Genomic DNA, 12,446 nt, shown 5'->3' with positions numbered 1-12,446 from the left:
TGTTTGAAGAGGAAGTCGTGTTATGTATCACATATGAATGTTGTTGGTGTTGTGCACATATTCACATTGTTGTCTCATTTAAAATAGAATTGTTTAGCATTGAGCTTGCAAATGACATTTGAGTGCAATAGAAATAATGTAACAAGAATACAATACTTTAGTGAGTACTCGCAGTAGCAAGAAAAAATTTTAAAGAACATGTTATGCGTTTGGCGATCTGCGGGCACTAATGTTGTCAGTGTAAGTTATTCAAAGTCAATGCAAAAGTTCACAACTGCCTACACTGGCACAAGCAGTTATTGTGTTTTTTTAACGTGAGTGTTGCATGTTCCTATGTGACCGAATAGAGTAAATTTTATTTTTTCTTGTTGTAAGGGTCCATTCTTGCGGCTGTGTTCCGATTGCACATACTACATATTGTATGTAAGGACCCCACAAGGGGGGTGGAAATAGTGCATACGAAATTATTCTAGGTGCAACGTGTGGTGAAGAAACAAAAAATTATTTCAAAATGCTTTAAAAACGAAACAACTTGATTCAGAGTTCAGTGTGCAGACTTTAAACATAGTAGAAAATAACCTACACACAGTACCAAACTAAATGAAAAACACCTGAAGGTGTTAATGTGAATTATGTGATATTTATTGAAAAAAAAAGCAAAACTAAACGAAAATGCTACAGTTTCAAAGAGTGGGAGTTTTATTTTATTTACCAATAGTCTAAAAACAAGTAAGGAAGGGCTAAGTTCGGGTGTAACCGAACATTTTATACTCTCGCAATTTATTGATGTAATTTTATAAAGACAACACAATTCGACCCATATATTCGGCATAAAGTTCAATAGAATAACGAAAACCATTATAAATAGTATATGGGGACTGAGGTAATTCCTAAACCGATTTCACTCGTTTTCACCACCAAGATACAATGTATCGAAGACTATACGATCACTTAATTTAATATTACTTATAATTAGGTATATAGGATCTGGGGGAAATTATGACCCGATTTTTACAATTTCAGGTACAGAGAGAAACTGTTATAAGAAAAAAATTCAGAGGGAATGAATTACATTAAAATATCTGAGGGATTTACCTATATTTTCGGTGAAAAATTAACCTTAGGCACTGAGTTCTTCATGCTTGATATCAGGGGCCTTGAAAAGTCATGGTCCGATTTTGACAATTTTTCCACAAGTGATGTCACAGCTCAAATACAGTATTTGTGTAAAGTTTTATTCCGCTAGCTTCATTGGTTCCTTATGAATACATTATAAAGTGAACGAATCAGATGGAATTCAAAATTGGGTTATATGGGAAGTAGACGTAGTTGTGAACCGATTTCGCCCATATTCCACCCGTGTCATCAGGGTGTCAAGAAAGTGTTATATACCGAATTTCATTGAAATCGGTCGAATAGTTCTTGAGATATGGTTTTTGACCCATAAGTGGGCGACGCCACGCCCATTTTCCATTTTGTAAAAAAATCTCAGTGCAGCTTTCTTCTGCCATTTCTTATGTAAAATTTGGTGTTCCTGACGTTTTTCGTTAGGGAGTTAACCCACTTTTAGTAATTTTCAACCTAACCTTTGTATGGGAGGTGGGCGTGGTTATTATCCGATTTCTTTCATTTTTGGACTGTATAAGGAATTGGCGCCAAACCGCCAAAAGGAGAGATGCGTGGCGCACTGTTGTGGACTCGGCTATAACCGCGTAAACGGTTTCTACGCCAGTTAAGATAAGGAAATGGCTAAAAAAAACGACTGCAGAAAGTTTGGCTTATATAGCTTTATTGGTTTGCGAGTTATATACAAAAAACTTATTTGAGGGCGGGGTCACGCCCACTTTCCCAAAAAAATTACATCCAAATGTGCCCCTCCCTAATGGGATCCTATGTTCCAAATTTCATTTTCATAACTTTATTTATGACTTAGTTATGACACTGTATAGGTTTTCGGTTTCCTTCATTTTGTGGGCGTGGCAGTGGACCGATTTTGCCCATTTTCGAAAGCAACCTCCTCAGGATGCCAAGGAACATGTGTTCCAACTTTCATTAAGATATCTTAATTTTTACTCAAGTTATCGCTTGCACGGACAGACGGACAGACGGACGGACAGACATACGGATTTCAAATCTACTCGTCATCCTGATCATTTATGTATATATAACCCCATATCTAACTCTTATATTTCTTGGTGACACAAACAACCGTTATGTGAACAAAACTATGATACTCTGTGCAACAGGTTGCGAGAGTATAATAACGTAATTAGATTTCCATAAATAAATAAATTAATAATAAATAATAATTACATATACTAGAACTGCTTTATCGGTCAAATCATTTCGACTTAGAATTTATAATAAATTACTATACAAATTATGTACTAGGTATGTCACAAATCATCTTCTCCGTTTCCGCTTTTGCAGAACACTGTTACTTGCTATCGTCGTACTATTTCCCTTTTTGTGATCCGTTATTTTTCCCAGCACTCGTAACATGCGTGCATAAACCAATTTTCTTACGTTCATAGCCCACAGGAAATCCATGTGATTGAACTCCTCCATTGGTATCAAATATTTACCTTTGGGATTACCCAGGTCCTTATACATTGCCTCCACATCGCTGGGATGGCAAAGTAAATCGTTGATAGAATAGTAGACATATGTGGGAACCGTGACATGGGAGAGGTTATAGCGCGGCGGTATGTGTTCCTTATAGAGCGCCAAATTTTTGTTACTACTGTAACTGTAAGGTGCAAAGCGTCCAGATTTGATTATTTGAATGAAATGTTTTACTTGTTTAGCGGCAACACCAGCGGGATAGTGACCCAAAATAACCGGGAACATTTTCTATAAGGATAGATGTAAAATAAATTTAAATTTTTAATTAAAATAAATTTAATTTAATTTATAAACAACAGTCATCAAGCAGTGAGATTAATTATCTTATTAAGGACTTAAGAACCTACCCTATTGAATTCGTTCCAATTTCGTCCCACTATACCAAATACGGCCTCAATGCATAGGCGCTCCGTTTCCTCCGTCATGCGGCAGAGAAATCGAAACTCCCCATTAAACATTTCTGTAACTGAGCTACCAACCAAACTCTTAGATATAAGAAAAATAAATTTAAATTAGTTGATTAAAATTTGCATAAAATTAGATATTTCATACTCACGCGAAAATATAAGTTTATTGCACGGATATAAGGATGCTCATCTGTTTCCGAGGCATACACCGCCGGGGCCATGGCTTGCATCATGATTACTTTTTTATTATACTCTGGTCGACGAGAACACATTACAAAGAATGCTGTACAACCCTAAATATACTTCGATATTAATCTAGTTTTTTTCCAACTTCTATAACAAATTTATATTTTTATAGCTGCTTACCTGTGAGTGACCCGCATATTGAATTTTTTTGAAACCGGTAGTTTTTAATACATAATCGATCATTGCGGGCAGATCATACATGCCAATCTCATGCCAACTGAAATCCCAGAATTTTTTACCGTCCGGATCAAGCTTAGTATGATTACGAGAGTAACGATTGCCACGTGCGTTGCCCAGCCATACATCGTACTTATAGTCCGAAAGAAGGTAAGCTGAAAATATTTAAAATAAATTAAACTAAAAAAAATTAAAACCAAATTGACCGAATCTCAAACGTTCAATGAATTAATTTTCATATAAGCACAGATCTAAAACAACAAAAGTAAGTGAGGTAGGCCTAAGTTTGGATGCAATCTAGAATTATCTAGAATTAAAAACCTTACCACAATATATAATAAAAAAATCAGCATTTGTTTTTATACGAAATTGTCAATTTTTACAATAATCGTATTTTATTAACATACGTGCCCATACTATAGGTTATATACTCAATCAGCTTCAGTACTACATCTTACTTTAGGTTAGGTTAGATTAGGTTCGAAGACAGTTCCCTAAAAGGACACACAATTAGACTATTAAGAACAGTCCTTTGTGATGCCCTCATTTAAATTTAAGAATCGACAAAGCTCCTAGAACCTACCACACATCTGCAGAGGTTTTTTACTTCTACTTATATCCGCTGATGCCCAAAAAAGTGAGATCCAAGGAACTTGTGTCTAGATCAAATGCAATATATGAGGGAAAATCAACAGGAAGGACAGAAATTATAATATTAAGGATATGGAGGCAAGACAGCTGTCTGGACCGATTTCAATCTTTAACGAAAATATCAAATATCTAATATGAACTACTATTGTTTATTTAATGTACATATGTAGATGCAGCGACAATAGGACAGGATAGACAATAATGCCTGTATATTTAAATCTTCAAAAATGCAAATATATATACATATGTGAAACATGTATTTTATTTTGTATGAAAAATTCCAAAGATGTTGATTCTTTGAAACAATTAAACCTCCAATTTCACAAAAAGTTATCAATATCTGTTTGTGCGAACCTGTGGCTGATAACAACCGCTGTGATGTGTAAATATCATGAGCGTTCAGTGTTTTTGTAATTGACGAGGCATGCTAATGCAAATGAAATCTCGTCAAGTGTATGCGAGATTAAGGCAATCATTTCCATTTAATTAATTGTACTGTGTCGGCAATTACTTAACACTGACATATGTATGTATACATACTCACATATCGGAAGCATATACTTAAATACAACCAAATGCAATGTAAAAGGACCAAGTTTCGTTCGAGTGATCAGTGCAGTTGTGGCTGCAGCTTGGAAGAGGGATTATGAAACTGCCATAACTAATGTACATACATATTATCTACATATATGAATGCATGTCATCACACTGGAAGTGTATAAGTCTATGCGTTGGTGTACCACAAAGCTACGCTGGTTAGGCAGCAACCAACAACCCAACATCATATTGGGAGGGAGTGAATCAAATAGGGCAACAGAGGGTTTAGCAACAACAATATTAGTGGTAACAACAACTACAGTGATGGATTTAACATATTCATTAGCCAATGCATTTTGTATTGCTTAACAATAAGAGATCAAATTACAAAGACAAATACTCGTAATACTGTTGAGTAGACAAGTTTTGTTGTTATTGTGCACAATGGACAACTTTTATCGCATTCACTTACCTAAACTGATGTTTGGACCCATTATTACATAACCGGCTGAACTGTCAACGAGTCCGTGTTGTAAGAAGAATGGCTGCGCTCCTTGTCGGCGGATGCGGTGCATGGTCAGTATATAGCCATCTTCGGTGGTGACATGATGCACTTCCGCCGGATAGCCGTATTTAGCAATTAGTTTATCCTAGTTGATGGACATAGCACATATGTGGATATTATGTCGGTAACAGAAATGATAGAGTCGTCACATAAGGTGGGTATACACAAACGTCGCGCGTGAGTTATGTAGAATGTGTTTCCAAAAACAACAATAAGTGTTTGGGAGTTGTTTGCGGAGTAGGTATTCGAGCGTAGTGTATGTAAATAAAAGGAGTGAATATTGATAGATGATGATATATTGACATAGCAGATATTTTCAAGAAATATTCGGTAGTTTGCTTAGATGTATGTATATTGTATGTATGTATATTAGTTACATCCGGAGAATAAGATGTATATTAAAGAATTTCATAATTTAAATAATAATAAACTAAATATTTTTGGAAGGATTACGCTTTAAAACTTAAATTAAATTAAGTGCTCGTTGGAAGCTATACGAAGAATTGACGGAAATGATTGATATTTGGTAATTAAATATTAATTTAGGAAAATTACTCGAATTATCTCCAAAAAAGTTGTCGTATCTTGTTCTCTTAGCAAATATGGCAAATAATTCTCTAGCTATTCACTCAGTATCGACCAATCTGGTCAAAACTTTTACTTTTCTCAACGATTATTTTCGATTTTACTAAGATAACATTAAGCTTTATAATCACTGTGTGGAATGTTTTTTTGAACTTCTATATTTCATTTCGTTTTTCCAATTTGGTTATCATAGGTTTTAGTAGATTTCTCTAATGTTCTGTTAACAAAATTCGTTATTAAATATTTCGGTTGTTGAGAAAGTCACATATGTATGAATTTCTCTAACTGATATAGAAATTGTGAATAGCAACATACCACAGGCAAATTGGAATCTTCCTGTATGTTTTTGCGAGTCGCTTTCTCTTCGGGCGTTTCATCTTCTACACTTTCGTCCTCCTCATCATCTGGATCGGTTTCCGAATCGTCGATGAACTGACCACGACTACGATGAACAAATTGACATACTATGAGCAGACAAAGTAATAGCGGGATATTTTGAAAACTTTGGAACGGACGCATTTATTAAGCAAGGTACGACGAATGGGAACTGATTAGATTATTCGGTCCACAAATAAGTATTTTTTGTCGCTCAACACTATGTTAACACTGCCAGAAATATGAATTTATTTGCTATTGAACCAACGAAATGAAAAGTGAAATTACGACACACATTCAAAGCTCATGCACGGTTACAAAATGAATTGAGGGCTTCAGCGTTTCTGTTTAACCATTCTCAACTAGTATACGAGTGTATTATTGTCATTGTTGTCATCAAGCCGTGCGCGGACCGGACGTGTATTCGCGTTGCGTTGAATTTTTTGAATGCGTTTCACCGCAAGCGACAATATCGAGCAGAGCGTCAATATTTGGAAAAAATGAAATTGAAATTAAAACAAAAATGAAACAAAATGGAAAAAACCAACACTCGAAATGCCGTCGAAAGAGCAATCAAAATAAAATGTGTAAAAGCCAAGCGATATGACAACCAACGACACGACGTCAAGCGCTTTTTGGTCTGCTGCCAAAAATATCGGCCAACTGCTATCAGTTATTGCCTTATATTGTCCGGCTGTGCGATCGTTAAGGGCGCAGTAGCCGCGCGCACTTTGGTGCTTCACAATTTTAATTTTTGCAAGCAGTTAATTTGAGTTGAAGAAAACATCAATAAAGTGGCTTTTCACAAATTTTATAGCATATTTTTAATGAACTTAACTGATTTCGCACATTGTGAACTTTCCATTAATTTATTTTGTTCTTTCAGTGCCAATTTTACAAATTTCTCCACATGTAGTGCTGTGGAGAAGTATGTGAACTTCAGTTTAGTGTTAAGTATGTTTCCACCTACACAACTGGTTGCATACGAAGTGCATGTGGAGAGCGAGTGAATGTAATTTTCGTAATATTTTTTTATATAAATTTACTAGATTTCTTTTTTTTTTTAAATGAAGACCAAATCAAAAATTCTTCCAATTCTTAAAAAATGAAAAAACTCGTAAAGAAATATATCACATTTGGACGACTTAGCATAGATTTAAAGGGTAACCGAGGCAGACAACTAATTGTTTTGGTAAATACTATGAATAGGTGAACAAGCAGCTTAAAGCTTTAGCTTGGCAGTACAACATAAATTGGAAGACAAACGGCAAAGCGGAAAAGAAAGAAAGTATGCTCTATGCTAGTTAACTTGTTTGTTGATTTTTAAATGCATGAATGACTACGCTTGTTTCGGTAATTATGTAATTTGAATAAATCAACAGTTTTGTATTCAAAGAAATTTGGAACAAATATACATGCTTACAAGCAGACATATGTATATACATATCTAGATTTATAAATATTTTGCTTTGTTTTATTCAATTACATAGGGCAATTTGCCGGCCAAGTGTTGTTCCATCATAGCGATAACTCTATCATTGACCAACGTTTTTAAATCGCTCGCACATAGAAAGTCGAAGTGATTAAATTTGACGGCATTTATACGACAGACACCGACCACCGCATTTAAGAGACGTGAGTAAATGCTATGCACGCCCGCTGGCGTTGCTATGGCATCGCTTTCGCCGAAATAGAGCAGAAGCGGTGCGGTTATTAGACTGAGATTATAATTGTATGGTTCAACTGAATTGTAGTACTTGCGATTACCTTCTACACCGTAGTCGAAGGCAACGAAATCTCCAGAATCCCATATTTGTTGTAGATGTTTGATTTCTTTTAACGAAGCAACCTGTAAAAGTTGGCCATAAAGCAGCGGTTCAATGGACTGCGAAATCAAGCAATTAATTATTAGAATATAATAATAGTTATAAATCAATATTTCTCTCTAGAAAACTTACTTTGGAGTATCGCCAACTCCCCGCAAAGGTTTTCATGATTTGTAGACATTCTTGATGGTCGTCCGAACCGATTTTGAGACACTTCCTACGTAGATAACCAGGGGGGAACATTTCATATGACCCTTGTTTCAAATTTGCCTAAAGCATCAAAGAAATAATATTTATAAGACTTGTATAATGCATTCTTCGATATCATAAAGATTAAATAATTTTTTTAATAGATCAGTGTGTCGCTGAACCAGAGGCTTGTGGTATCATATACGAGTCGCAATACGGAATCGCTTGAGGAAATGAGCTGTGACTGTGCTGATACTGAACACTACTTTATTTAACACTACTTCCAGATTGTCTATCCACATTAGAGTTTTTCAGAATACTTGTTGATAACTTGATCACTTTTTACTTTAATTTCATTGGCAAAGTTTTTGTGGGAGGCCAATTTTGTGTCTAGGCCAATCTCTATATATTGAGTCGTTCACTAAGTAATTACATTTTTATACTCTCGCAACCTGTTGCACAGAGTATCATAGTTTTGTGTCACCAAGAAATATAAGAGTTAGATATGGGGTTATATATACATAAATGATCAGGATGACGAGTAGATTTGAAATCCGGATGTCTGTCCGTCCGTCTGTCCGTGCAAGCGATAACTTGAGTAAAAATTAAGATATCTTAATGAAACTTGGAACACATGTTCCTTGGCACCCTGAGGAGGTTGCTTTCGAAAATGGGCAAAATCGGTCCACTGCCACGCCCACAAAATGGAGGAAACCGAAAACTTATACAGTGTCATAACTAAGCCATAAATAAAGTTATGAAAATGAAATTTGGAACATAGGATCCCATTAGGGAGGGGCACATTTGGATGTATTTTTTTTGGAAAAGTGGGCGTGACCCCGCCCCCAAATAGGTTTTTTGTATGTAACTCGCAAACCAATAAATCTATATAAGCCAAACTCAGTCGTTTCTTTTAGCCATTTCCTTATACAGTCCAAAAATGAAAGAAATCGGATAATAACCACGCCCACCTCTCATACAAAGGTTAGGTTGAAAATTACTAAAAGTGGGTTAACTCCCTAACGAAAAACGTCAGAAACACCAAATTTTACATAAGAAATGGCAGAAGAAAGCTGCACTGAGGTTTTTTTACAAAATGGAAAATGGGCGTGGCGTCGCCCACTTATGGGTCAAAAACCATATCTCAAGAACTATTCGACCGATTTCAATGAAATTCGGTATATAACACTTTCTTGACACCCTGATGACACGGGTGGAATATGGGCGAAATCGGTTCACAACTTCTACTTCCCATGTAACCCAATTTTGAATTCCATCTGATTCGTTCACTTTATAATGTATTCATAAGGAACCAATGAAGCTAGCGGAATAAAACTTTACACAAATACTGTATTTGAGCTGTGACATCACTAGTGGAAAAATTGTCAAAATCGGATCATGACTTTTCAAGGCCCCTGATATCGAACATGAAGAACTCAGTGCCTAAGGTTAATTTTTCACCGAAAATATAGGTAAATCCCTCAGATATTTTAATGTAATTCATTCCCTCTGAATTTTTTTCTTATAACAGTTTCTCTCTGTACCTGAAATGGTAAAAATCGGGTCATAACTTCCCCCAGATCCCATATACCTAATTATAAGTATTATTAAATTAAGTGAGCGTATAGTCTTCGATACATTGTATCTTGGTGGTGAAAACGAGTGAAATCGGTTTAGGAATTACCTCAGTCCCCATATACTATTTATGATGATTTTCGTTATTCTATTGAACTTTATGCCGAATATATGGGTCGAATTGTGTTGTCTTTATAAAATTACATCAATAAATTGCGGGAGTATAAAATGTTCGGTTACACCCGAACTTAGCCCTTCCTTACTTGTTTTATTTAAATTTAAATATGATTTTATGATATTATATATTCACCATTTTGATCCAATACCTTTTGCCATCTTTCGGACCAAATATGGAAAAGAAGCTTCGAGGTGCTTCGAGGTGAAGCTTCTTTTATACAAAAAATGTTGCAGAGACCGGTAATAGTCCGAATGGGCCAAGTCTGGAGAATATGGTGGGTATGGTAGCATATCCCTTTCAAGTTGCAAAAGCTGGTGAGTCATCAAATGAGTTGAGGTCATTGACGTTTGATAAAATCACAGAAAAAAATTTCGTTTTGTAAGAACATGAGTAATGCTAAATATCTCATGCGCTTGTGAACGGTCGCGTTAGACAAATAAAATATTTAATTGAATAAATTAAACAAGCAAAAAAGCAATACTATTTCAGTTATTCAAATATATAACGGTAAAGCGGTTAAGTTGGCTGTGAAAAAATCCAAAAATATCTGCCGTTCTAATCAAATGAAATTACTCGGTGAACGACCCACTAACGACCCATTTTATGAATTTTTGCCGGTTTTCTACAAATAGATGCTTTATAAACCTTTTTAGTATTAAATCTAATAGCGTTTTTAGAGAGCCAAATTAATTGATCAATTAAAATTTTTATTGAGAAACCCTTTTTTGCCTTTATACTGTCGGCTACTCGATAACCGATCAGCTGTTATACATTTTTGTTTTTGCTTTTCATAAGAAGTTGGTAAGTTTCAACAGCTGATTAATATTTTTATCAGCGACATCTACCGTAGTTATTTTTATCAAAAAATTCAGCCAATCGCAGACACAGAACGTATATCCTACGTCTTTGTCGCAGAGTTGCATTTGATTTTCAAGTCGATTAAAATTCAATTAAAAATAAATGTAGATTTTATTTTGTATGGTAAATCGATCTTAATAAGCGTTTTAATCGAGCAGATGCCGATTAATTGATCAATTAGCTTCTGTCTAAAAACGCTATAACAACTTTACTCTGATTACAACTAGGAGTTTACCCACCTTAACAAAACGCATCACCCGACGCACATCACCCGATTTGAAACGCACAAAACCGTGAAGCTGCACAATCGGGGCTAAAGCTTGCATTAACAGAATGCGTTCATTGTACTCGGGGTGAACAGAGCAAAGGACCAAAAATGCATTCAGCGCCTAAACGTAGACAAAAGAAAAGAAAACAAAGACGACACAATTCAGATGCAGTTTAGAAGTGTTAACGACACAACGTATGTATACATTCCACCGAACACACATGAATGTATGTAGATAAAGAATACAGAATAGTCAGAAGATAAGTGCTGCGGAAACGCAAATGCGCTTAGAACAGATGCAGATATTCACAACAACATCATTGACAACGGTAACTAAACGCAATTACTACACCTGCGAGTGTCCAATTAGCAGCAACTTCTGGAGAGCGGTTTCGTTCCCAATGTGATCCATTATGGCGGGCAGATCATATGCGCCCATTTCGTGGAAGCTGAAACTCCAATAGTCGGCGCTTTTGCTTCCGAGTTGCGTGTGACTGCGCGAATATGGAGAGCCACGCAAATTTGCAAGCCAAACATCGTAGTTGCGGTCGGCCAGTAGAAAGGCTAGATTTGATTGAATGAAAGTGGAAACGTAAATGGATGCGTGAGATACTAATAGTATGGTATGGTAGTATGCAACAATATGTGCTGCTGACCTAGGCTATTTCCCGGGCCGAGTAGTGTCCAAGCGAGTGAGGATGTCAGCAAACCGTGTACCAACAATACCGGTTGGTGGCCTGGTTTGGGTATGCGATGCAAGAGAAGCTTATAGCCGTCCTCTGTTGTGATGTTATGCAGTTCTACGGCGTATTTGTTCTTCACCAGCCAATCAGTCTTTGTGCACAGGAGTGGTAGTGATGTCGCAGGTGTAAGAAAGAAATATCATCAATTGAAAATGTTGTATCTGAGCAGCTACCTACCGTTGTCCAGTGAGAACGCCGTTCAGTTTCCTTATCGTACCTTTTCTCAGCGTCGTTGTCATTCTTACCGAATTGTGGCCACAACAACGGTTTAGCCATAGGCATATGCAAATGTGGCGTACAGGCCGAAGTGAAATTAACTACGAAAATGTGTTTATTGGGATTATTCTTGTAAAAAATTAGTATCAGTAGTATTTGGAAAAATATTGTTTTAGAATTATAACAGCGCATTAGTATCTGCTTTATAAAAGTGCCTCAAAGGTTTGCGTACTAAATGGGAAATTTTGTTTTAGTTTACTCAAAGCAGCAATTGTATTTTGAATGATCGCGTTTGCACAATAGGCAATATAGTAAAGCTCTTGGCGCTGACGGGTTTTAGGCCCAATTTTTCTTCTCAACTGAAGTGCGATTCCAGATGTTAGTCAATTTATGTTGCATTTGAATGAGACACTTTTTCTTTTTCG

General features: G+C 36.1%; 2 protein-coding genes across 2 annotated transcripts; both read right to left on the bottom strand.

Moving 5' to 3' along the window:
* Window positions 1-659: 659 nt before the first annotated feature.
* Lip1_2 (lipase 1) lies at window positions 660-7,062 on the bottom strand. The gene is made up of 7 exons (XM_011196437.3): window positions 6,464-7,062; window positions 6,109-6,399; window positions 5,116-5,293; window positions 3,399-3,610; window positions 3,182-3,325; window positions 2,973-3,110; window positions 660-2,853 (listed from the first exon to the last, which is right to left on the bottom strand). The coding sequence occupies exons 2-7, from the start codon at window positions 6,310-6,312 to the stop codon at window positions 2,404-2,406; spliced, it is 1,326 nt and encodes a 441-aa protein (XP_011194739.1). The 5' UTR covers window positions 6,313-6,399; window positions 6,464-7,062; the 3' UTR covers window positions 660-2,403.
* A 580-nt stretch (window positions 7,063-7,642) lies between these two features.
* Window positions 7,643-12,044, bottom strand: LOC105220050 (lipase 1). Its single transcript, XM_054226592.1, has 6 exons — window positions 11,983-12,044; window positions 11,719-11,933; window positions 11,415-11,626; window positions 11,034-11,183; window positions 8,127-8,264; window positions 7,643-8,059 (listed from the first exon to the last, which is right to left on the bottom strand). The coding sequence occupies exons 1-6, from the start codon at window positions 12,042-12,044 to the stop codon at window positions 7,643-7,645; spliced, it is 1,194 nt and encodes a 397-aa protein (XP_054082567.1).
* Window positions 12,045-12,446: the final 402 nt, after the last annotated feature.

This window comes from Zeugodacus cucurbitae, chromosome 3 (genome assembly GCF_028554725.1).
Source record: "Zeugodacus cucurbitae isolate PBARC_wt_2022May chromosome 3, idZeuCucr1.2, whole genome shotgun sequence".
Lineage (NCBI taxonomy): Eukaryota > Metazoa > Arthropoda > Insecta > Diptera > Tephritidae > Zeugodacus > Zeugodacus cucurbitae.
The sequence above is the reverse complement of the archived record's forward strand: the minus strand, read 5'-3'. Positions and strand labels throughout refer to the sequence as shown.

What these genes read in the sequence shown, in the direction of transcription:
- Lip1_2 (XM_011196437.3), bottom strand. Translation starts at nt 6,312, where the DNA reads ATGCGTCCGTTCCAAAGTTTTCAAAATATCCCGCTATTACTTTGTCTG. An exon ending in GGGTCCAAACATCAGTTTAG is followed by an intron (nt 3,611 to 5,115) that starts GTAAGTGAATGC and finishes AAATATTTTCAG; the next exon opens with CTTACCTTCTTTCGGACTAT. An exon ending in AATATGCGGGTCACTCACAG is followed by an intron (nt 3,326 to 3,398) that starts GTAAGCAGCTAT and finishes AAGTATATTTAG; the next exon opens with GGTTGTACAGCATTCTTTGT.
- LOC105220050 (XM_054226592.1), bottom strand. Translation starts at nt 12,044, where the DNA reads ATGACAACGACGCTGAGAAAAGGTACGATAAGGAAACTGAACGGCGTT. An exon ending in TGCTAATTGGACACTCGCAG is followed by an intron (nt 11,184 to 11,414) that starts GTGTAGTAATTG and finishes GTCTACGTTTAG; the next exon opens with GCGCTGAATGCATTTTTGGT. An exon ending in GGAGTTGGCGATACTCCAAA is followed by an intron (nt 8,060 to 8,126) that starts GTAAGTTTTCTA and finishes AATTGCTTGATT; the next exon opens with TCGCAGTCCATTGAACCGCT.